General features: G+C 41.2%; 2 protein-coding genes across 21 annotated transcripts in view; one reads left to right on the top strand and one right to left on the bottom strand.

The window, feature by feature from the left end:
• The first annotated feature begins 165 nt into the window (after window positions 1-165).
• On the top strand, window positions 166-6,886 carry LOC122887580 (dentin sialophosphoprotein-like). The gene is made up of 3 exons (XM_044220932.1): window positions 166-2,416; window positions 2,527-5,440; window positions 5,550-6,886. The coding sequence occupies exons 1-3, from the start codon at window positions 166-168 to the stop codon at window positions 6,385-6,387; spliced, it is 6,003 nt and encodes a 2,000-aa protein (XP_044076867.1). The 3' UTR covers window positions 6,388-6,886.
• A 1,862-nt stretch (window positions 6,887-8,748) lies between these two features.
• LOC122861363 (R3H domain-containing protein 2) overlaps window positions 8,749-25,755 on the bottom strand; it is a 66,117-nt gene continuing 49,110 nt past the window's right edge. For all 20 annotated transcript variants that reach the window (XM_044165606.1, XM_044165721.1, XM_044165741.1 and 17 more), the window contains 9 exons: window positions 21,572-21,707; window positions 17,820-17,977; window positions 17,082-17,221; window positions 16,542-16,642; window positions 14,802-14,971; window positions 14,356-14,500; window positions 12,136-12,230; window positions 11,526-11,610; window positions 8,749-10,336 (listed from right to left, as the gene is read on the bottom strand). In XM_044165606.1, the coding sequence (XP_044021541.1) occupies window positions 9,933-10,336; window positions 11,526-11,610; window positions 12,136-12,230; window positions 14,356-14,500; window positions 14,802-14,971; window positions 16,542-16,642; window positions 17,082-17,221; window positions 17,820-17,977; window positions 21,572-21,707 (1,434 nt within the window). In that variant the 3' untranslated portion in view covers window positions 8,749-9,932. The remainder of the gene's footprint in view (window positions 10,337-11,525; window positions 11,611-12,135; window positions 12,231-14,355; window positions 14,501-14,801; window positions 14,972-16,541; window positions 16,643-17,081; window positions 17,222-17,819; window positions 17,978-21,571; window positions 21,708-25,755) is intronic.

Below are 25,755 nucleotides of genomic sequence, written 5' to 3' on the forward strand. Positions count from 1 at the left end.
AATTGTAAAGTTCTCCAGTCATTTATAGTCATCGTTATACAACGCTCCACAGGTGCTTGGTGGCAAGAGTAGTACTAGTAGTAGCTGAATCGTGACATTTTTTCACTGTATGTTTTTTTCCAACAGAAAGAAAATGTCAAAGAAAGCCCTCTGGATACAGATCAAATGGAGAATGAGATAGCCAGTATGGTCTCAGAGATACAGGATCGGGCAGCCACGAATATTCATGAGCTCTTTGAGGCTATCTCCAGATGGGAGGCTGAAGATAAATCTTCAGCATCTTGTTGCACCCACCAAAAGGTGGAACGGCAGCTGAGTAGATTTTTTGGCCTTCGGCGAGTGTTTGCCGAGTATCGAGGAGAGACAGCAGGACCCTCAGGACAGGATGAACATCTTGAACCAGATGCTGCCTCAAAACCATCTATCAGCAGCTCATCATCACCAGCAGAGCATCGCAAGGAGAAGTCTTCAGACATAGAGGCAGACTTATACACGGACTCAACCCCAGGAACTGTGTCAAATCAGAATGTCACATCAGAGGATGTCTTAAAGTTATTCATAGAAGACAACCTGGTCTCAGACATGGACGCAAAATCTAAAGAAATTAATCTGACAAAACCAGGATCTCCTAGAGAGATGTCCTTCATGTCGTTATCGAAGCACCACTTCCAATCAAAACAAAAGAAAAGGGTCCAGCTGTCAACAGAACAAGAATTGGATGAGGCTGGTGGGTCAGACCGCAGTGAAGCCGGCTCTCCCCCAGTGACGACATTTCTTAAAGATGCAAGGAAAGCGGAGCCAAGCCCTGTTCCTCTGGAACTGGTGGATGTGGAGGATGAGGAAGTCACAGCAGAAGAGAAACCACCAAAACTCTCCACAAAACAATCCACCACCAGCTCATCACCACCAGCAGAGCATCGCAAGGAGAGGTCTTCAGACACAGAGACAGACTTATACAGGGACTCAACCCCAGGAACTGTGTTAGATGAGAATGTCACATCAGAGGGTGTCATAAAGTTATTCATGGAGGACAACCAGGACACAGACATGGACGCAAAATCTAAAGAAATTAATTTGACAAAACCAGGATCTCCTAGAGAGATGTCCTTCACCAAGATGGACCCACCTTCCAAGGAGGACGACAAAGATGTCTGCAAGACCTCTCTGGGTGATGAGGATGTCACAAGAGTAGAGTATGGCGAAGAGAGGTCTTCAGACAAAATACCATCCACCACTAGTTCGGACACAGAGACAGACTTATACAGGGACTCAACCCCAGGAACTGTGGCAGATAAAAATGTCACACGAAAGAAAGCTGCAGCCAGAAATAGCACAATATATAAATCGATAAAGTCGTTATGGAAGCAGTGCTTTCAATCAAAACAAAAGAAAAGGGTCCAGCTGTCAACAGAACAAAAATTGGAGGAGGCTGGCAGGTCAGACCGCAGTAAAGCCGGCTCTCCCCCAGTGACGACATTTCTTAAAGATGCAAGGAAAGTGGAGCCAAGCCCTGTTCCTATGGAACTGCTGGGTGTGGAGGATGAGGACGTCACAGGAGAAGAGAAACCACCAAAACTCTCCTCAAAACAATCCACCACCAGCTCATCACCACCAGCAGAGCATCGCAAGGAGAAGTCTTCAGACACAGAGACAGACTTATACACGGACTCAACCCCAGGAACTGTGGCAGATAAGAATGTCACATCAGAGGGTGTCATAAAGTTATTCATGGAGGACAACCTGGAAACAGACATGGATGCAAAATCTAAAGAAAGGAATGTGACAAAACAAGGATCTCCTAGAGAGATGTCCTTCACCAAGATGGACCCACCTTCCAAGGAGGACGACAAAGATGTCTGCGAGACCTCTCTGGGTGATGAGGATGTCACAAGAGTAGAGTATGGCGAAGAGAGGTCTTCAGACAAAATACCATCCACCACCAGTTCTGACACAGAGACATACTTATACAGGGACTCAACCCCAGGAACTGTGGCAGATAAAAATGTCACACGAAAGAAAGCTGCAGCCAGAAATAGCACAATATATAAATCGATAAAGTCGTTATGGAAGCAGTGCTTTCAATCAAAACAAAAGAAAAGGGTCCAGCTGTCAACAGAACAAAAATTGGAGGAGGCTGGCGGGTCACACCGCAGTAAAGCCGGCTCTCCCCCAGTGACGACATTTCTTAAAGATGCAAGGAAAGTGGAGCCAAGCCCTGTTCCTATGGAACTGCTGGGTGTGGAGGATGAGGACGTCACAGGAGAAGAGAAACCACCAAAACCCTCCTCAAAACAATCCACCACCAGCTCATCACCACCAGCAGAGCATCGCAAGGAGAAGTCTTCAGACACAGAGACAGACTTATACACGGACTCAACCCCAGGAACTGTGGCAGATAAGAATGTCACATCAGAGGGTGTCATAAAGTTATTCATGGAGGACAACCTGGAAACAGACATGGATGCAAAATCTAAAGAAAGGAATGTGACAAAACAAGGATCTCCTAGAGAGATGTCCTTCACCAAGATGGACCCACCTTCCAAGGAGGACGACAAAGATGTTCTGAGACCTCTCTGGGTGATGAGGATGTCACAAGAGTAGAGTATGGCGAAGAGAGGTCTTCAGACAAAATACCATCCACCACCAGTTCTGACACAGAGACGTACTTATACAGGGACTCAACCCCAGGAACTGTGGCAGATAAAAATGTCACACGAAAGAAAGCTGCAGCCAGAAATAGCACAATATATAAATCGATAAAGTCGTTATGGAAGCAGTGCTTTCAATCAAAACAAAAGAAAAGGGTCCAGCTGTCAACAGAACAAAAATTGGATGAGGCTGGCGGGTCAGACCACAGTGAAGCCGGCTCTCCCCCAGTGACGACATTTCTTAAAGATGCAAGGAAAGCGGAGCCAAGCCCTGTTCCTCTGGAACTGGCGGATTGGGAGGATGAGGACGTCACAGGAGAAGAGAAACCACCAAAACCCTCCTCAAAACAATCCACCACCAGCTCATCACCACCAGCAGAGCATCGCAAGGAGAAGTCTTCAGACACAGAGACAGACTTATACACGGACTCAACCCCAGGAACTGTGGCAGATAAGAATGTCACATCAGAGGGTGTCATAAAGTTATTCATGGAGGACAACCAGGACACAGACATGGATGCAAAATCTAAAGAAATTAATTTGACAAAACCAGGATCTTCTAGAGAGATGTCCTTCAAGTTGTTATCGAAGCACCACTTCCAATCAAAACAAAAGAAAAGGGTCCAGCTGTCAACAGAACAAGAATTGGATGAGGCTGGTGGGTCAGACCACAGTGAAGCTGGCTCTCCCCCAGTGAGGACATTTCTTAAAGATGCAAGGAAAGCGATGTCAAGCCCTGTTCCTCTGGAACTGGTGGATGTGGAGGATGAGGACGTCACAGCAGAAGAGAAACCACCAAAACAATCCACCACCAGCGCATCACCACCAGCAGAGCATCGCAAGGAGAGGTCTTCAGACACAGAGACAGACTTATACAGGGACTCAACCCCAGGAAATGTGTCAGATAAGAATGTCACATCAGAGGGTGTCATAAAGTTATTCATGGAGGACAACCTGGACACAGACATGGATGCAAAATCTAAAGAAAGGAATGTGACAAAACAAGGATCTCCTAGAGAGATGTCCTTCACCAAGATGGACCCACCTTCCAAGGAGGACGACAAAGATGTCTGCAAGACCTCTCTGGGTGATGAGGATGTCACAAGAGTAGAGTATAGCGAAGAGAGGTCTTCAGACAAAATACCATCCACCACTAGTTCGGACACAGAGACGTACTTATACAGGGACTCAACCCCAGGAACTGTGGCAGATAAAAATGTCACACGAAAGAAAGCTGTAACCAGAAATAGCACAATATATAAATCGATGAAGTCGTTATGGAAGCAGTGCTTCCAATCAAAACAAAAGAAAAGGGTCCAGCTGTCAACAGAACAAGAATTGGATGAGGCTGGCAGGTCACACCGCAGTAAAGCCGGCTCTCCCCCAGTAACAACATTTCTTAAAGATGCAAGGAAAGTGGAGCCAAGCCCTGTTCCTATGGAACTGGTGGGTGTGGAGGATGAGGACGTCACAGGAGAAGAGAAACCACCAAAACTCTCCTCAAAACAATCCACCACCAGCTCATCACCACCAGCAGAGCATCGCAAGGAGAGGTCTTCAGACACAGAGACAGACTTATACAGGGACTCAACCCCAGGAACTGTGTCAGATAAGAATGTCACATCAGAGGGTGTCATAAAGTTATTCATGGAGGACAACCTGGTCACAGACATGGACGCAAAATCTAAAGAAATTAATTTGACAAAACCAGGATCTCCTAGAGAGATGTCCTTCACCAAGATGGACCCACCTTCCAAGGAGGACGACAAAGATGTCTGCAAGACCTCTCTGGGTGATGAGGATGTCACAAGAGTAGAGTATGGCGAAGAGAGGTCTTCAGACAAAATACCATCCACCACTAGTTCGGACACAGAGACAGACTTATACAGGGACTCAACCCCAGGAACTGTGGCAGATAAAAATGTCACACCAAAGACAGCTGCAACCAGAAATAGCACAATATATAAATCGATAAAGTCGTTATGGAGGCAGTGCTTTCAATCAAAACAAAAGAAAAGGGTCCAGCTGTCAACAGAACAAGAATTGGATGAGGCTGGCGGGTCAGACCGCAGTAAAGCCGGCTCTCCCCCAGTGACGACATTTCTTAAAGATGCAAGGAAAGTGGAGCCAAGCCCTGTTCCTCTGGAACTGGTGGGTGTAGAGGATGAGGAAGTCACAGCAGAAGAGAAACCACCAAAACTCTCCTCAAAACAATCCACCACCAGCACATCAGCATCAGCAGAGCATCGCAAGGAGAGGTCTTCAGACACAGAGACGTACTTATACAGGGACTCAACCCCAGGAACTGTGGCAGATAAACATGTCACACCAAAGAAAGCTGCAACCAGAAATAGCATAATATATAAATCGATAAAGTCGTTATGGAAGCAGTGCTTCCAATCAAAACAAAAGAAAAGGGTACAGCTGTCAACAGAACAAGAATTGGATGAAGCTGGTGGGTCAGACCACAGTGAAGCTGGCTCTCCCCCAGTGAGGACATTTCTTAAAGATGCAAGGAAAGCGGAGTCAAGCCCTGTTCCTCTGGAACTGGTGGATGTGGAGGATGAGGACGTCACAGCAGAAGAGAAACCACCAAAACAATCCACCACCAGCGCATCACCACCAGCAGAGCATTACAAGGAGAGGTCTTCAGACACAGAGACAGACTTATACAGGGACTCAACCTCTCTGGACTCAATCCCAGGAGCTTTAGGACAGGACAGACATTTTAAAGGTCTGAAAGAAACCTTCGACACCATAATAAATGGATTCTTCAACAGTCTCAATGAAGAGTAGGTTATCTAATTTTGTCACAGAAACTCACTTGAATAATATTGTAACAATTGTTGTGTACATTTTTGTTGTGTTTTAACTTTGTTTCACTGTTTTTTTCTTTTTAAGGCAGCAGAGCGAAATAAGCAAAGGTGTTAAGAACATGGACGTGAAGTACAAGCTGACTGACATGGGTATGGAGGTGATTAGGGTCGTCATAGACACGATCAATGACATCCTATCAAAAGAAACGAGAAAACCCACCTTTTCCCATGTATGTGGGATGGAGGCTGTTGGCCAGAAGTTGCCCTTAGAGCTTCTCAGGGAGAATTTTCATTTTGCTGAGGATAAAATCCAGCAGAGTTTGAAAGGCTCCTTTGGCGAGGCTTTGTGTGATGTGATTGGTTCAGACACATCTGTTAGCATAACACCCAAAATCACACAAGCCATTGTGAAATGGATCACAGATAATCTAAACTCTGCTCTGTCAGAGGCCATACAAGCCTTACTGGCTGGAGGATCCAATGTCCATGCTGCTTCCTGCTGCCAGTTCTCAAGTTGCAGAGCATGTAACGAGATGTTGGCAGGAGTTATTCAGGCAATGAAATCCCTCCTCACAGGTCCAGGTACTGCAAGGAAGAAGACAATTCAGACTGAAAGGACACAGAAACATTCCGATGGTGAGAGCAAAGATGACAGATTGGTCAACAATAAGAAGTCGCAGCGGTGGAGCATTGGCAAATGGTGGAAAAATAAAGTCCAGCCCGTTTCTGACAAAGAAATGGAGGAGGTTGTCAGGTTGTCAAAGTGTAAGAAGGAAGAGGACAAGAAGAAAGAGGACAAGAAGGCTTCAGCACATGATCTGGCTGTCAAGACCAAAAAGCCTTCTTTGTTGTTCTTCGGCCGTCTGAGCTGCTCTGGCCATGATGATGGTGAAGATCGAGTGACACCCTTCCACCCCACTTAAACAACCTCAAACCCTACTCTATTCCCTCTCTCTATCATCTTACCTTCTTTCTACTCCCCTTTCCATCCTCTTTTGGGTTTTCTCCGGGTGCTCCGGTTTCTCCCACTGTAAAAACATAATTATCATTAATAAGCCTTAATTTAAAGATTGTGACACCCTTCCACCCCACTCTATTCTCTATTCCCTCTCTCTATCATCTTACCTTCTTTCTACTCCCCTTTCCATCCACTTTTGGGTTTTCTCCGGGTGCTCCGGTTTCTCCCACTGTAAAAACATAATTATCATTAATAATCCTTAATTTAAAGATTGTGACACCCTTCCACCCCACTCTATTCTCTATTCCCTCTCTCTATCATCTTACCTTCTTTCTACTCCCCTTTCCATCCTCTTTTGGGTTTTCTCCGGGTGCTCCGGTTTCTCCCACTGTAAAAACATAATTATCATTAATAATCCTTAATTTAAAGATTGTGACACCCTTCCACCCCACTCTATTCTCTCTCTCTATCATCTTACCTTCTTTCTACTCCCCTTTCCATCCTCTTTTGGGTTTTCTCCGGGTGCTCCGGTTTCTCCCACTGTAAAAACATAATTATCATTAATAATCCTTAATTTAAAGATTGTGACACCCTTCCACCCCACTCTATTCTCTATTCCCTCTCTCTATCATCTTACCTTCTTTCTACTCCCCTTTCCATCCTCTTTTGGGTTTTCTCCGGGTGCTCCGGTTTCTCCCACTGTAAAAACATAATTATCATTAATAATCCTTAAATTTAAAGATTGTGACACCCTTCCACCCCACTCTATTCTCTATTCCCTCTCTCTATCATCTTACCTTCTTTCTACTCCCCTTTCCATCCTCTTTTGGGTTTTCTCCGGGTGCTCCGGTTTCTCCCACTGTAAAAACATAATTCTAAATAAAAATGTATGGTAAATGATGTGCTGTTTCTGGTGGTATGTTGGAAAGAAGTGGAACATTACAAGGAGCGGCTGTGGCTTGGTGGTAGAGCGGGTCGTCCACCAATCGAAAGATCAGCGGTTCAATCCTGGCTTCCCCCAACCCACATGTTGATTGACCCACGTGTGTGATTGAGTTAGTTTCTTTGAACTGATGAACAGTGTGTGAATGTGATATCTAGAAAGGTGCTATAGAAGTATAGTCCATTTACAAGGTTAGACAACCTAAAAATTACAATTTAACAGAACTGTATTTGTCTCAAGGACTGATATTAAAAAAGTAATGAATGAAATCACAATAATGGGAATTTGAACATATACATTTCCATGACAAAAAAAAAAGTCTGATTTAAAGCTACAGAAAAGTTATTTAAGGGACTTGAGACTGTTTTCTCAACTGCTCTTTCCAAAATCAAGTCACAAACCTTAGCATACTGATCATTTAGTTATTCTTAGAGCCTTAAGATTTAAGTTTGTCCCGAGGGTGGCGCTAGAGAAAAGTTTCTTATCATTAAGAGTACTCCTCAACATTGTGGGACAGTTTAAAAAAAAAAAAAAAAAAAAAAGAAAAACATAAAAATTGATGCAGCAGAACCAGAGATGCCATCCTTTTTTTATTCCATGCATTCTTCTTCCTGGTCAAAACCTGGCGCATACATTACCCATAATGCAACTCAACTTGACTCACTTGAGTGTACAGATTCAGGTGTTTTGCCAGTATTTGCTAATGTAGCCTGGAGTAGACCACCAGCTTCAAGTAGACAAGAGAAGCAAGCTAGAGAGATCATTTTCAAACTTGCAGTCTTCAGCTCCAAACGAGTTTCATCAGATTTCACGCTGCTCCCTGTAGAGCCACAAAAGGCTTTATACAATTTTTGGACATATGCAGTAGTAAGGATTCTTTATATGGGGAGCATGAATGTGAAAGTACAGCCAGGTGATGAGTTAAAGGAAAACCTGAATAAATGAGTGCAAACAATGATTGCAGATGCTCCCTTACAGGTCACAGGGAGCAAAATTTTGTTGTGAAAAGTATGAAAATGTTGTGAATTATAGGCTATGGTCTTTGTCACCCAATCTCAACCCAACTGAACACCTGCGAGATGGGATGGGCGATTTTGGACTGAAATTTCAGACAGCGTTCTCAACGATCATCATACCACCACCAAATGACGGAATATATTTAGAAAGAATGGTGTTCATCCCTCTATTAAAAGTTAGAGACTTGAAGAACCTATGCCAATGATCGCTGAAGCTGTTGCGGCAAGTCTTGGCGGCCCAGCACCTTACCTTGCCATCTGCATATGTACATATGCTGTATACTATACAAACAAGGTGGATTATGGCTCTGTGTAGCTCATACTTTAGTCAGCTTCAGTAAAGTCAAACAATGAACCACATGACAGATGTTTTGATAGATTTTTCTCAACTTTTATATTTTTAAAAACAAACAAAAAATAACAGATTAAATAAAATTTACAGTAGACATATGCAATCATTGTGCACTTTAACTACTTCTTCTGATACGTTCTGCACAGCTGTCAACGAAAAACGCAAACACAATGGGGTGTCGGGTGAAGGGAGGGGGGGTGGAGAACTGTTGTGGGAGAGAGGAGAGGACTGAAGAAGTGAGGTAGAGGGCAGTAAGGAGGAAACAAATGTGGGGAAGAGTAGAGGGGGATGAAGAGGGAAGGAGTAAAGGATAAAGGAAGGCCTAAACTTTTTCACTCAGAGGAAAGAAAGAAAAATCACTGAATATATAGATTTCTTTTAATCCTTACATCACTTATATAAATATATTGAATCCCAAAAAACAAAAAAACTAAACAAAAAAATGTTTTGAGAAAAAAAAATAAAAACAGCGCAATACAGAAACCCACAACAGCAGTAAGGCAAACAGAAAGCGAGAGGAGAGAGCAGTGAGTGTGTACATGAGAGGGACAGAGGAGTACAAGAAGATCCGAGGCAGTATGAGACATGAAAAGAAAAGAGGGAGCAGCGGTGGGGGAAAGCTGAGAGAGTGCGCAACTGTGCGTATGAAAATTTATAAATATGTGAGATTAAGAGACGACTGGGTGACAGAGTTGAGGAAGGAGAGAAAGCAGAAAAGGGAGGAAAAAGAGGAAGGGTTGGAGAGCGGAGGGAGGAGGAAAAGGTGTGACTGAGGTCGACTGTCCAGTGTATTTTTTTATGTGCTACGTGACCCTGTTGCCTGCGTTTGTGTGTCTGTTTGTGTCTCCTGGTATGTGTGTGGCATTGCATGTGTTTTTGTATAATGGCAGCACACATTCCACGGCAACAGTGAAACACATGCTCGCGTGTCTTGTGTGCTCTTCTGCTATATAAATACAAAACAAAAACAATGAATAAAAACAAACAAAATCATATTTGCAACCAAACACCTGCCACCTCATGATTCACACCTTCTTCCCTTTTATACATTTGACACGTCATTTAATGTTTTTTGTTTTTAAATTGTACACTAAGAGCAGTCCCCCTCAGCCCTCCTTCCTTTTCCACCACTCCACCAAGAGTCTTTCTTTCTGTCTCTGACTTTCTTTCTTTTTCTTTCCTCCCCCTCTGTTTTCCTTTCACTGAGAACTGGCTCTCTCCAGCACACGCAGGTCATAGTTCTTTTTGGCAGCCCTCAGTTTGAAGAGGCTGGCTCCGCTGTTGTTAAGTTTGAAGGAAGCACTCTGGGCAGCGATGGTGCTGGGGAACACTGCCACTACTGTGTAGAGGTGAGCTGGGTCGTTGCCGTCGCCCTTCGCTCCCCCAGCTCCCATGCTGGCCCCGGGCCCCGCGGTGGCTCCTGACCCAGAAGGCCCCGCACCAGGACAGGGGCCACAGCCTCCTGCTCCTCCTCGGCCTCCCTGCGGCTCCTTCAGCCACTGGATCTTGGCACCGCACATCGACAATTGGTTGAAGAGCTTTTCAGCCTCTGGACGTGAAATCCCTTCTGGCAGGTCCGTTACCTCGAGTACTCGACTCACCACTAGAGAAAGAAGAAACAAAGAGAGTCAAAGAGAGAGACCTAAGATATTACAGGCTTGATTGCTCAAGCTGTGTCTTTAGAGACTTGAAGCACTTGTTCCAGAGACATGCTGTGCTGTTGTCTGTTTCAGATAGTCTGTGGTGGTCAGTGCTATCCTGTGTGCTGTTGCATGCTGGGGCAGCAGGTAAATGCACCACAGAGTGCCACAGGAAGTCATTCCTGCCTGTGGCCATCAAACTCTTTAACTCCTCCCTCTAAGTGTCAGTCTATATGACCCTAAGTCATTACACTGGACAATGGATCATTAACATCACTGCAGTACTTGAAATAATTGTGCAATATTCTCTGTTTTCAGTTTAATTTATTGATATTTATTCATACTTTTATTACTGTTGTGTAATATCCGCCGTCTCATAATCATCTTAATAAGCTACACTTGACAGTTCATGCACTATTACTTATTACTTATATTATTACAGTGTATTATTATACTGTACATACTTATCAACCTGTAAATCCACTTTGTACTTAATTTATCTTACCTGTATTATAGTGTATTATATTTTGATTTGCTTAGAACTTCTATTCACGTGTGCATTGACGTGATAGTGAGCAGCTGTAACAAAAGAGTTTCCCCTCGGGGATCAATAAAGTATTTCTGATTCTGATTCTAAAGACATTTTTTTCGTAAGGCGCAGAGCTCGGGGGAATTATGGTGCACAGCGCTGAGGCCAGCAGGATACTCCAAAGGAAACCCAATTTGGCCTATCTGCAGTGGCTGTAAAACTGTACTTGAATGCAGTGCTGCAAGGACCTCAGTATACTCTCAGCACCTAAAAGGTTTATTTAATAGCATCCAAACCAGATGGAGGAGTTTGTGAGGAAAACTCCCCAATATAGGCTAACGAAGACTGAGTAAACTGATATAATCGAGGAACACGCTCTGCTGCCCTCTAGTATCTACCTTTCACACATATACCTGAACAACACATTTGTGAGGCCAAGGTGCTGAGAAGAGAACAGAGAGTACCACTAATCTTTTAAGTGTAATTCTCAACAAGGATTAAATCTCAGGTAGAGTTCTTTGAAAATACAAGACCACATAGCAGTGTGTATAACAATACCTGTGGAAAAAGGTAATGATAACACAGTAGATGTTATGCTGGTCTGTGATGCATCTCTAACTTACCAACATCAGTGGTGCCGAGGTCTGTGGATGCAGATTTGAGTGTTTGTTTTTTCCCACGTGCCCCATGTTTCATTACTCCTTGACCCTGAAGACATAGCAACACAGGATATTATAAGGCTTGTTATTACAATGCTGTTCCACGACAAGACACTAGATGGGGTATAAGCAGTCAGTGGGAGCCTTAAAGTTGTAACATAAGGTACACTAGTGGGCACAACAAAGGTGTTGAGGCCTGCAGCAGAGAGAGAAAATGATGGTCAGCTCACAGAGTATTATGGCTTCCATTTGAATGTAAATTCATTCTGCAAAGAAAGGTTTCAAACAATCTCCACATAGCCCACATTTTATGAATGTGACTTAAGACAGTTGTGACTGATCCCCAACTTCACAACAATATCTTCATTCACAGATCCAAGATATTCTGTGGTGACTAGTTGGTCAGTAAAATATTAAAACTTACATTTTCACCTATTTTACCACCCCTTTTAGCCTTAACATGCATATTAAAAAAAAAAAAAAAAAAAAAAAAAATCAAGACTAGTCAATATCACAATCTTAACATGTAGAAGGGCTGAGTTACCTTAGGTTTCAGACAATGCTGTGTACTGACCTGATGGGAGCTGTAGGAGGACTGGCCATGCATGAGCGGAGGGGGACACAGGCTGTACTGAAGAGGCTGTCCCAACAGAGAGTAGCGCCCGTCACCTAAATAACATAAATCCCAAGTTAAAATTAAAATGATCAATCCTGAAAACAAGTCAATTTAGAGTTTTATTGCCCCAGTAGAGACCAGGTGAACCTCATCACCACACTTTGTTTTTTTACTTTATCTAACCAGGTCTCATTGACATTAAAACATCTTTTTCATAAGGGACCTGGCCAAGAGGGCAGCATAAAAACAGGGTTATACCAATGGATACACTAAGATACAGTAGTCAAAAAGGAGATGGATGATGGCTTTAATGAGGGTTTGTGGAATTGGCAATGATTTCGCATTCAATATTTTCTTTTAAAACAACTTGGAGTCAGAAGAAAAACCTGCAAAGCATCCAAAGCGATTAGAAATGGGTCAAAGGGTTTAATGTAGCTTTTTACAGTATTTTTGCATTTTGGTGTTTTGAAGACAATTCAAACAAGACCTGCGTCCTGGTGATACTACATGGATCGTAGACTGATGCAAGATCGTATTTGTATGTGTAATCATGCATTCCAAATAGTGGGTCTATTTGTCAGTAAAGGTATTGTGGCTCTGTGTGTAAATATCGGTCAGAGGACAGGGACGAAGTTAAAGCCATGTGTGTGTACAGGAGTTTTTTGTTGTTAAAGATTATCTTTTGGGCTTTTTGCCTTTATTGGATACGAACAGCTGAAAAGAGACAGCAAAGGAGGGAGAGAGAGAGTGGATGACATGCAGCAAAGGGCCCCAAGCTGGAATCGAAACCGGGCCGCTGCGGTAAGGACTCCGCCTTAGTACATGGTACGCACGCTCTACCAAATGAGCTACAGGAGACCCCAGTACAGGAGATTTGACTGGTCGGCACAGTGCCAGTCATGTGAACCTGGTGAGGTGAAATGATGGCCTACTGGCTCAGAGCCAAAAGCCAGCTGACAAGGTTTAGAGGGTCGCTGTGGAAATAGATGAAAGAGCACAGTCTGAGCAGGGGTTTAAGCACACATCTGTAACAGCGGTTCAGGTTTATTTGCCTGTGAACTAAAGGCAAAATAAATTTTTAACAACCTGGTTCTTATTTTTTTAGTTTGGGCCATCATTTCTAATGGTCATGTCAACATATTTCTTAAGTTAATTGCTCATATTTGGGGATGCAGCATCATCGCTACAACAGGGCATGGAAGAACACAAACTGTCACAGTCACACAGGTTGTATAAACCTCCAACTTATCCATATTATGTAATCCACTTATCTGGTGGTAAAACCAAAAGCAGACACACCTGAAATGTTGGTTACAATCCCCAATTACAAGGAAAAACTGACCTACTGTAATTGGTTGCACACTAGGGTTGTACCTTATTTTTTTTAATTGATTAATCTAACGATTATTTCTTTATTCTTTTTTTATTATTGGCTATTATTGTCTATTGAAAATATTCTAATATTTGAAAGAATAAATTACCGTATTTCTAGTAGGTTATTTCTTATGTTACCAATTAAATTTACCACCTCATCGGTTTACTCACAAGCTACTTTAATCTGCTTGCCTTGCTTTTTTGAGATTTGAATGCTGCAGCTTGTCCTCTGGGGGAATCCGTGCTTTGACCGGGTGCAGCCATACATCATCGCAACGTGTCGACGCACGATATGCAAACAGACATATTTCCGTAATCGATGACGTTGATTACATTGATGAATCGTCTCAGCCTTATCGTACACACAAAATAATCCAATGGATGCTTACAACAGATAGACTAATAATAACTGAATGTGTGCTTTCATGTTCTCATCCAACATACAGTTGGTATGGTAAAACTATCTATCTGATCGACTGACTGCTCATGTTCCAGATCCAATAGATGCACAAAGTTGGTGAGAAATAAGGATAAGCTAGAGGAATGATGGTCAAAATTATAAAGTAAGAAACGGGTTGTAAACGCCTACCTTTCTTTTAACAGCATATCAGGGCAGGTGTGATATCTGACTGCATATGTACCATTGTTTCCATTAGTTACATTTAAGCATTTAAATGCATTTTCCTCATTCTCCTCCTCTGGTGAATATTTGTAAACATGTTTATTGCAGGTTCTTTGCTCAAGTACTGTGTGTAAGATATCTGTGTATGTATTTGAACCTTCACCCTTGATGTTCATTTGTACCTTGAGCTGGTCCTCCTGGTCGGGGAAACTGGGAAATGAGGGGTAATGGTCCCAGGCCTGGACAGACGCTGCTGACGCTGCCGGAGGGAGACGGGGTGGGAGACTGAGTGGGGGAGGCCAGGGGACTTGTCAGCTGGGTGCTGGCCTGGACACAAAAAAAGAGGAAAAATATAAAATAGTGTGACACATGAGTACTATGCTCCTGATCACATAACATTTTCAGCCCTACATCACTTTATATAAAAACAGAGACTGTCCATTTAACAAGGCGACATCGTGTCAGCTGAAAACAATCCCATTCCTCCTATTGACTACTTGTGGACTGACAGGCTAATGAATGAATAATACATGCACATGAAAGACTAAGTGCAATTCATGAGATCCTTTACATTTACAAATAACTTCACTCACTGATCTAAAAGAGCTTCATGTGTATTTGTGTGTACCTGTGGAGTGTTGTCAGGTTTGTAGAGCTCTCCCGGCTTGCTGGGCCTCTGCTCTATGCTGTAGTACTTGCATGGGTTCCACTGGACCAGAGGAGGGTTCTGGGAAGGCTGTGGTCCATTGGGGACACTGAGCTGCATGACCATCACCCCAGGCCCAGGAGGCGGTACTCCTGAGAGAGCATACAGAGAGACAGGCACACATATAGATAAACAGGTGATACATGACATTTATAAGTGACTATAGACTTAAAACACTGAAAGGTCTCTATAGCAGGGTGAAAGCTTCTGGTTGACTAAGTCCTGACCCCTTTCCCTTTCATTTGTTGTCGAAGACAAAATATGTATTTCTACTTACATACACAAATACAAGTATTGCAGTTAAGTGTAAAAGTAAAAAGTTATTTGATTCATCACAAAGGAAAAGTATGAAGAAAATGGTAATTTCAAACTACATGATCCCACTAACAGGTACTTTTAGGAATAATTCAGAAGATTTTGCTATAAATAGTTTTTTGTAATAGGATCTGCTTGGACTTTTCTCTGTGGCTCAAGTATGACATGTAACGTCATACTTGAATGCAAGTGTAAAAGTCGTTTTATCTAGAAAAACAGGTAAGAGTAGCAGATAAGTTAGGGTAGGCATTGAATAGGTTATCAACAATTCCGATTTTGCAGGTGAAACAACTGACTAATTTAAAAAAAAAAAAAAAAGACAGTTCTTTATAAAGTGATGACTTTATGGTCTGATATTTGAGAAATTGACCCTTTTTAATGACCTGCAGACAACCTGTAATACACACTACCATGATGCCGTGTTTCCTGGGTCAAGATTACCATCTTGTCTACTTGCCAGTATAACAGCTTAAGCTATCAAATGTGAGAACATGAAATACATTCATTATTCCAAACATGTAAAATAAGCTGCTGACAACATCTTGTAAAATTTTTTACATAACCGTTAGAACAAATTACTAACATAAATGGGTGTCATCCATTTATGGGGCGAGAAACTGACCAATCAAATTACTTTTCAACAAATAAACAAACATCTGCGTAAATGGCACAAACAGAGCAGAGGTTGAAAGGATGAAGTGACCATCATTACAATAAACATTTACTTAAGGCCAAATGGGAGCACAGGGCTTTGTGAAATTTAGGTTTTCTGCGATTTCTTTTTAAAGGACATCGATTTACAGGTTCAACGTGTGAACCCTGTGTACTTCTTGCTGAACTTTTCCCTGAATACCTTTCACCTGATTTTGTAAAGGAGAGTCACAAGTTGCAACTCCACTATTAGTCAAGGCAGGGTTTGTAGGTATAAAGCGCGCTATGACTTTACAGCTAAGTATTGGTATATACTCGGACATGCAATCTACCCAGTCTGATCACAATGTTCAGCAGTAATTCTTTACAAATAAAACTGAGACAAACACAGTAAAGAAGGTGATGTCATTGGTCCCAGAAGGACATCTTTTTATCAATTGTAGAAAAGGTTTTGGGAGCAACACCAACATTGCAGTGGACTTTACTTGTTCTTGAGGATCTACACTTTTTAAGAACAATATAAGACATTTGTTTTGGATATCACTAAATTATTCATTTTGAGAGAATAATGCTCATAAATTAGATAAAACTGAATTAAAGCAAATATATCTTAACAAGCTAAAAAAAACATTCATCCAGTGGTCACAAAATGTTTTACTAATGGTCACTTTACAACCTCTTGACACTAAGTCTCACCTGAATATTGCTGCTGCAACTGTTGAGGGTTGCAAGGGGACGGCGACTGTGTGATTTGATACTGCTCAGAGCTGGGGGGCTGCAGGTAACCTACTGATGGGCTGCAGGATAGACAGATACAAAGGGGGAGAAAATAAATATGTGGTTAAAAGTAATTCACACACATACAGGAGGATACCCACACAATGCTGCCAGAAGATTAAGAAAAAAAATTTCATGTATGTATACCAAGATGTTGAGTTTCAATGTTTAGCAGTCATTTGCAAGTATATCACATCTGTACACAACTCTGGTTAAATTACAATTTTAATAGTTTTCTTAGCAGACATGTTGTTGTGAGTAAAAATAAATACACTAAGATTAAAAACACGTCATTGGTTCCACTCACAAACTTCTATATTTCTGACTGCTATGATTATCACTGTGCCTAAAGTTTATGTTTATTGCCCTGCACATTGTTTTTACAGTTACAATGATCATTTGAAAATTTTGGACAGTACTGCTAACTCATTTGTATGAATGTGATGTATTCATACATACCTTGTGCTATTCTGCTGTGTGGGTGTGATAACACTGTAGTAGACAGGCATGGGCCCCTGGACAGACTGACTGACTGGTACCATCACCTGCTGCTGGTACTGCTGCTGCACCACCTGCTGATTTTCATTTCCCACTGGTACCTGGACAAGGGTCAAGAGAAAAGACACCATGTAGAAAAATGACAATGGAGAAAAGAAGACGAGACTAACAGAGAAGGATTAACTCAAGACCTGTCATGATGTAATTTTTACATGTGGTCAAATGCTTGTTGCTGTATCTGTATGTCCATTTTTATCTTGTTCAGTTCATGAGCATTTGGAATAGTATCTGGTAAAGTTATTAAGGTCTGAACTATCTGCTGCTTAAACCTACTTCTGCATTAAAAGTATCAGAAAAAGTGCATATTTGTGCACTTTCACACTATTTATGTTTAGTAATTTTATGACTCTGATGTAAGGATTTACAAGATAGACAATAATGTATTCATCATTCACATTGATGTTGATCAAGATTAATGATCAAACTAATACATTTCTTAGGGGTCAGATAACTTTGACTCGTCACCATTAAGTGTGCACCAGATGGAGCTGTTTAACCTGGTAAAGATTAGCCACAGGTATATAGACACTGGTGGGGCTAAAGTTTTCAGCTCACCAGGCAAGGCTCATTTACTCAATGAAACTTATTTTTGTATCCCGTATCACCTATATCCTACAGCTGACTTAAAACTGTCCATACCTGATATGATGGCATCTGTGGGTACTGAACCATTATGCTTTGCATTTGTCCTCCCATGCCTGCCCTCTGGGAATTGAGCAGACCAGGGTTTTGGGGCTGCTGCACACCCATCATGCCCTGGTAGCTCGGCTGCTGGCTGGGCATCATGGTCTGGAGACCTGATGACAACAGACAACAATTGGAGGAAAGATATTAGAGTAGGGTGATAAAGGAAGAGTACAAGACAGGAGACAAAAGAGAAGGAACTATCAAGAAGGATAGTTGGGCCTTTGCCTTTGAGGGGAAAATCACTGTATAAACAGGACAGAAGTAGAGTTGACTTCAACAAACACAGACCACAGCAGTTTTCAGATTATGGTGCTATGAGTAATCTTTGCTCAAAGGCCAAAACTGAGGCAACTTGGACGATGGCACACAAAAACACAAATTTCTCTGTACTACCTTTATACTTTTTTTTAGGTTTATATACCATGCCTTGATTTCATAAAAAAGTGGATGTTAGTAGCACTTTATTTGCACAAAATCAATGGTTTCACAATACATATGTATTTGTAGAGGCACTCTGAAGCCAAACACACCATTTTTCCATAAATCATTTTCCAGGACCAAGTTTTTCTTGACAATACAGGACAGCACTTGCTCCTAAACATCAGTCATATAATTTACCGGTAGGCCTAGTATTGACTCTCAAGTGCCTCAAGTTCATTACAGGTGACGGCTACACCCATCACTGCTAACTGTACAATAAGGTCATCTGGACTCCTCTTTTTGTTAGACCTGATCAGCACTGCTTTTTTTTTTTGTTTTTTTTATAACTTAGAAAGCACCACTCACACTTACACTTTCTTGAATTGTGGCAGTTACAATACTCACTCCAAACACTGGCTTATACGCCAGGTCCCTCATATGAACATGTTCATATGAACAACATCATAAGGTGTGTGTTATTGTCAAAGCATTGTTTAACAGGTGGTATTTTAGTGGGTTGTTACCATAGACTGTATAAATTATGGATGTAGTCTCCGTGACATCACCCATAGGTTTTTGAAGAGCCACTGTGAAGCTCAGTGCTGTGGTTCCGGCTGACACCATCCTGGCAGTGCCTGAATCTGCTGGCTCCCGGCTAATCCAAAAATGGGCAAAGAGGTGGAGTGTGGATGGAGCTGAGGTGGGCGTAAAAGAAGCCTTGTTTGCTAAACCCAGCCAACTGTGATGGCACCCAGCTGTCACACAAAGCGACCATGTCTTTAATTATGCATAACTTTAGGCCTCAATATAATTTAAGCGGATGAGTTGTCATGAACGGGGAAACTAGCTTTAGAGACCAAAACAGTATTTTTTTGGTCTTTAACATGGGAGCTTCTGGAGATTGACTCGCTTTTGGAGCCAGACTCAAATGGCCATTTAAGGTACTGTTTTTGGCACTTCCGTGTTGGCTTCATTTTCAGCCTCTGAGGTTGCTGCTTGGTTGTTACATGCACCTCCTAGTAGCCGATAGCTGTATTGATGTAGATGAATAAAATCTTATTTTAATTTTAAGTTCAATTTACCTTTGTCAAACAAATAACTACTAACACAGCAAAAAAAAAAAAAAAAAAAAACAACTCAAGAGTTAAAAGAAAAATGAGAAAGGGTCATTTTTAACACAGCAGATCTCTGTTTCTAAAAACAGGCTCACTTAAGAAATTTGTTCCAATTTTGGATGCAACTTGGGGTAGAGTTACACTCTCAGAAGTTGATGGTTGGACCTCACTGCTCCTTTGACTTTCTGCCACTGTTGCCTGCCTGCCAGCTTCAGAATTTGGGGTGGGAGGTTGATTGATGAAATCAGTCATTCGTGGCTCACTGACTTGAAGTGACCTTCTTGTGTCCCTGTCCTTTGGCATGGCTTTTATCAGCAGACGTGCCCATGTTGCCTACATCAAATGTTTTCTTGCATGTCTTGCAGTATGCCTGGTGTACATCACCTGCCACATGTCCTATCCAGTCCCTGAACTCAGGATTGTCCTTCCATTCCTCCTTAAACATACACCTCCTTGACATTCTGCCCTGCCTCACTCACTTCTGTAATTAGAAATAAATAATCTGAATTAACCATTATATCATATTTTCTACTAAATGTTCTATTGCCATGGCAAAGTTTCACATAGAATTAAGTGCAAAAATCTAAATTTGAAGAAACTGAATTGCATAATCTGTACATTTTCAACACACACAGACACACACAGACAATTAAAAAAAGCCTACATCTATCCAAGTTACAGCCATGTCTAGTCTTAAGTGAAAGAACATAGTAATATATTGAAAAAATGATTGTAAATATTCAAGTGTCATACTTGTCTATCGTCTTTCAGTTGGTTAGAAAGTGTCTTAAGGCGGCAATCTTATAATCGCATGCAGGACTCGATTGCGCCTTTGACAGCTCTGGGAGCCTAGACTGGAGTTGAGACAGCTGAACTCAAACTTACCGGCTGGCTGACATTAGAATATGTCATCAAGTAGTTTAAGTCAAAAGATCCGGTTCACCCAAACATTAGCAAAACACTCCAGTTTCATTAAAAGACTTCCGTGGTAACATTTGCTGCTTTATGTTGACGGCGCTGGCCGCCACTATTCTCTCCCTCCGCAGCCTAGTAAATTGTAGGCCACCCAACTTTCAGTTAGCTATTTTGCCCCAACAAAACCAAATGAAAACCCATCAGCATAACGTTAGTCAGCTAGCTAGCTGGCTAATTTCCACTGGGGTTCTCTGAGAATTCCGCTTGTGGCGCTGGAAAAAACAGACTCAACCCCAAAAAGATCACTGCAAGTCCGTTCCACTCTGCATTTGATTTGAACAGCTAGACTGACAGACATGGGAGCCAAAATGAAAAGGTAGCATTTTTCCATTTTGCGTCTGGTAAACCTGCTTTGAAGTGTCATACTGCGCAGCTTATACTACCAACAGTGGAGTCTCAAACAAAATATTAGGTTTAAGTAGGCATTCTGAGTGATAATAATATAAAAATTTTCCTGGACAACATAGATTATTTTCAGAATGAAGAAGTAGTCTAAATTTCTTGGTTTCTTGGATGTGTGGGATTAGTGGGGCCCCTGCAAACAGGCTTCACACTAATTAAGTTTCAACAACTATAACTGAAGTCAATTCAGAAGGGTCTCAGTTCACATTTTTGATATTTCTTTAAGTTTAAATCTTCACCATCACAAAAATCTTATTACACACCAGGCAGCTGCTATGATTGATGCAAGGTCTCACTGACCGCGATGTCATGATCCATGTGGACTTGGCAGGCCTCCACTATAAGCCAGAGTCCGTTCAGGTTGTCAACAATGTCTATCTGCCACATACCGTATAAACACACTGCCAACCTTCACAGACTCAAAATGAAAGAGACAGAGGGATGAAGCTGTTTTCCAAGAAGAAAAAAAAAAAGATCTATTTTGGTCCGAGCGTATTTGACTTGGCAGAACAATGCAGGGACAAAGTTGTTTAAGATCAGCCTTTCACCTGGTAGACTTAAAACTGAGTATGATTTAGCAGTTTTTTGCTGAGGGAAAACATGTGTATTGACTTGTTCTGGACACATTTTGGATGGTGCTCCAAATAAGTTAAAAAAAAAATTATTATTATTATTATTAAACACAGGAAACACTGATATGACATGTCTTCATGTAATTATCCATATCCATTCAATCAGGTATAAAAAATTGAGGTAGAGTTTACACTGTACAGCAAAACAAAATGTACTGACCTGACTGCTGTGTGGGCTGAGGCATGGGTTGTGTGCGCTGGGCAGGATAAGATACCTGGTGGGACATGGGCTGGGGCACACGGTACTGCTGGCCTGAGCTGGGATACTGACCAGGAGGGTAGTATGACACCTGTATCTGAACAGAAAGATAAAAAAAATATTTTGAGAATAAGAAATACACAAAGATGAGAGAAGAATAACTGCTGATGAATCACAGCAAATTAGATTGGCTGTCTTTAACCTTTTTCACATGTGGCCCAGAGACAATACAAGGAAACCTTGTGAAGCCCTCCTATATTTTTCAGGGCAACACATTATTACTTTTTTATGTATTATTTATGTTATGCATTATTTTGCCACCAATTTTCCCAGACCCAAGATGAAGACCACAGACTTAGATGGTCAGTAAGGCATACATACATACAGACACATACAATACAGAGACATACAATATGAAAAAAAAAATAAAAAATTCACACACATTTACGTTGTCAAAAGTTACATGAACATTTCGACTTTTAAAAGCAACTAAAATTGTCAAATACTTATAGCTCAGCCTAAACTAAAAAAAAAGAAGTGAAAACAACACTGACATGTTTTCACTTTTTAAGTTGATATGGCAAACTTGTTAGCTAACAATTGCCTATTTACACAACTAGTAACTAGCAACATTAACGTTATTTTGGAATCATGTGTATGGCCACCTAACGATTTTAAGTCCAATATTCACTCCCCTTTTAGCTGTTTTTGGTCTCCACTAACTTCTCAAGGAAATATCTAGCTCTTTAGCTGCTAAATGCTCCACTACTGTATGTCACCAGCTAATCCCTGACTTACTGTCTGTTTGTCTGTTGTTTGGTGCAGAACTCAGTACTGTGCTTCCTTGTCAGTGTTCAACAGTGATGTGCACAAACAAGAACGTTCAATAGAAAGTAGCTAACAATGTACAACAGTAACAGAGGTTTAAGTGTTGAACACTGAAGCTTGAACAACTTGTGGCTTATACAACTGGGCTAAATGTAGCATACAGAACTTCCAAACAAGACATCAAATGGACATAGAGAGGAAGTTGAATGTTAGAAGGATCAATATTTCCTGCCTCCACCTTCATCTGCATACATGACAACATTCAGCCCATCTAGAGGCTGCAGTGGTGTCAATATTTGCACTCCTGTTACACTGTCAGCCACCCACACACTGAACAACACAGTGCACCTTCTTTTCCCAGCCAGTGCTGTTTATGCAAGTATGGAGATCCAAGAATGAGGACAATATAGGATGGTGTGTAGGGTGATAAAAGGCATGAAAAGATGCTGCCTATACAGGTCAGAGCTTGGAACTACAAAATAAAAAGCGCAGAGAATGAGAGCTATAAAAAGACAGAAAAAATATGTAAGCTGGATAAGCACAAAACATTCTGAAAAACAGGTTTTACGCAAGTACATCTGGACACACATAAAAGCACCGCAATTACCGATTTGCACTGCTGTCTGAGTACTGTAAAATGTGCACCTGATTTCAGTAAACCCTCTTATCTTTATCACATCTACTGTGAAAGAGTTACTCTAGCCATGGGACAGTGTACTTCATTAGTGTTTGTTAATTGAACAATTACTACTAACCCCAAGATTCCCCAAGTATGACCACAACACTATTGCCAATTTTAAAAAAAAGAAGCACTTCAGCTTTATTACTAAACACACTATTTTCCTTTAAAGCTTAGCCCCAGAGCAACATTACAGGGCCTAATGTCTCCCACAGGGTGTTTAATGGCCAGGTCAATTTAGTTCTCTCTCCTCAAATGAATTATAATAACTACTTTATGGATTCAAGTATAAGCCTGAAGGAAGGGAGGGAAGGAAGAGTGTGAGTGACAGAGAGTGAGAGAACGCATTATTGTCACCGCCTCTGCAATCGGCAGAATGTGACAGGCTAGCTGACTGAGACTGAGCTTGTGAAGGTGACGCACAGCGCTCTGAGTGCGAGGACCAAACTCCCCACTGGGTGAATCCTGCTACTTCACAGGAATCACATCACTGATATGTCACACCTAACTCTGTAAGTTTACAAAAGAAAGATCTTTTTAATGTGTGATATTTATGGCATTCATGCATCACTTTTACAGGAACATGTTATTTTACAGGTTTGTAATTTCCTAGGAAATTTCCTGGAAAGGACTATGTAATTTTATAAGAGTTATAGCTAAAACAGAGACAGTGTTACGTAGGTACACGTCACATCAATTGCTAAGATATTGTAACCTAGTCTTTCAGTCAGTGCACAGCAGGTCAACTGAACATGCAAAAGCGTACAATTTGTCTATAGGCATGCATTGTAATTCAACATGTGTGAAGAATTAAGTTTCCAAAAATAAAGGAACAATGAAGGAATATTTTCTTGGGTTCAAATGGAGCAGTTCATTCATGGAAATCTGTACGTTCTCAGTAATTAGTACCGAATTACATAGTTCTTCCCAGGAAACTTATTAAATTACTAGGAAATTATTCAGAAATTACAGACCTTAAAAATAAAGCATTACAGTTTTTACAGAGGAGAGAGAGACTGCAGACAAAGGGGTATGATGTGACACCTATGGCATTTCAATCAACCTGCATTTGAATCAAGATGCATGGGTGTCTATTTTTGTCACTGGAAATGTACTAAATAGAGTCAATGTTACATTGAGTAGAGCTAGCTTGAGCCATTGTCAAGCCTGTTATTATCTCCTTGTACCAGGAATTACTCACTTGGTGTGATGTTGTTTAACTGTAATGGTTGTAAACAGCACCAGAAAACGTAGTTCTGCTGCTTAGTTATGATGTGTATCTCAGATGTCTTATTACAACTACGAACACTAGTTACTTCCCTCTACACCTTTACTGTAGAGTGAGATGACTGAATTGTACTGTAGTGTAACCCTTGTTTAACCAACTTTGGAGTTTCCCTGGTTGTGCATTGCTAAGAGATGGATCAGGAATGACTCTTGGTGTTGCTGTAAAGTTCCTATAATGGAAAACCACTGTAAGACCACAAGTCATATCACTCAGTTGGTGTTTCATAAAAAAAAAGCAATCAAATTTCATCTCTCTGTATCTGTATGTTAACAAGGTGAAGCGATGCTCACAATGTGTACCCTTGTCTTTCATCACCAAATCTTTACATTAACACTCATTATTATGAGGTGTAAGGAACACAATCCTCCACAGTGGCAAAAATCTGAGGGAAGCAGGAACAGTGATATGAACAGTGTTATGAACAGAGATGAATTAAAATGTAAAGGAGAAATGAACTCTTGAGAAATGTTCTTTCACACATGCATAACATTGATGGAATAAAGTACTTGAATTCTTCCACGACACATCGCAGTTCCCCCCATAAAAACAACACTCAAGTTCTTTGTTGCCAGAAATTATAGACATAATGGCATCAGCTTTTCCTGGAATCATGTTTGTCCACAGCAGTAACGTAACTCTTACAAAATAAAGCAATGTTAAGGCTCTAAAGCAGTGGTTCTTAACCTTTTTGGATGTGTGGACTGGCAAGCTAGCAAAGAGTGGTCTCGCGGGCCGATGGGGTGTGTGGGACCAGATTGGGTCTACTTAAAAAGATCCTTTTCCAGACATATTCTGAGACATATAAAAAAAATCTGATATGGATTTTCCACATTATTGTCCCTTATTCAGAAATCCAGAATCTATGAATATGGAAATGTGTTGAACACAAAATGTTTCCTAATCACAGAAAAGTCCATTCTCAGTGTATATGTGCACTGGAGTTTCCACATCACACAAATCTTCTTAAATCTTCATAAAGACTTAAGGTGAGCACAGAGAAACCTTTCCCCTTCAGGAGATGAATGTGAAAACAAACTATGCACATACAGTATATCATTCTGCATAGTTAAGTGAACAACATCCAAGAGAAGTAACAATAGGAAAAACACATTTTTGACTGGAGAGGGACCTTAACAAACAAATGCATTTGGTCAAGATAACAAGTCAAAATAAATCAATAAATAAGTCAATTCATTTAATTGTACTTCAAAAGTAAGTCGACACTTTTGTTGGCTCAATGTATTTGCAACTTTACACCCGTTCATGATGAAGGGGGACGGGATAGAGAGAGAGAAAGAAAATAACACTCATGCATGAGAAATTTGTACAGATTCACAACTAATCAACGAA

The sequence above is a fragment of the Siniperca chuatsi genome, linkage group LG2 (genome assembly GCF_020085105.1).
Source record: "Siniperca chuatsi isolate FFG_IHB_CAS linkage group LG2, ASM2008510v1, whole genome shotgun sequence".
Taxonomy (NCBI): domain Eukaryota; kingdom Metazoa; phylum Chordata; class Actinopteri; order Centrarchiformes; family Sinipercidae; genus Siniperca; species Siniperca chuatsi.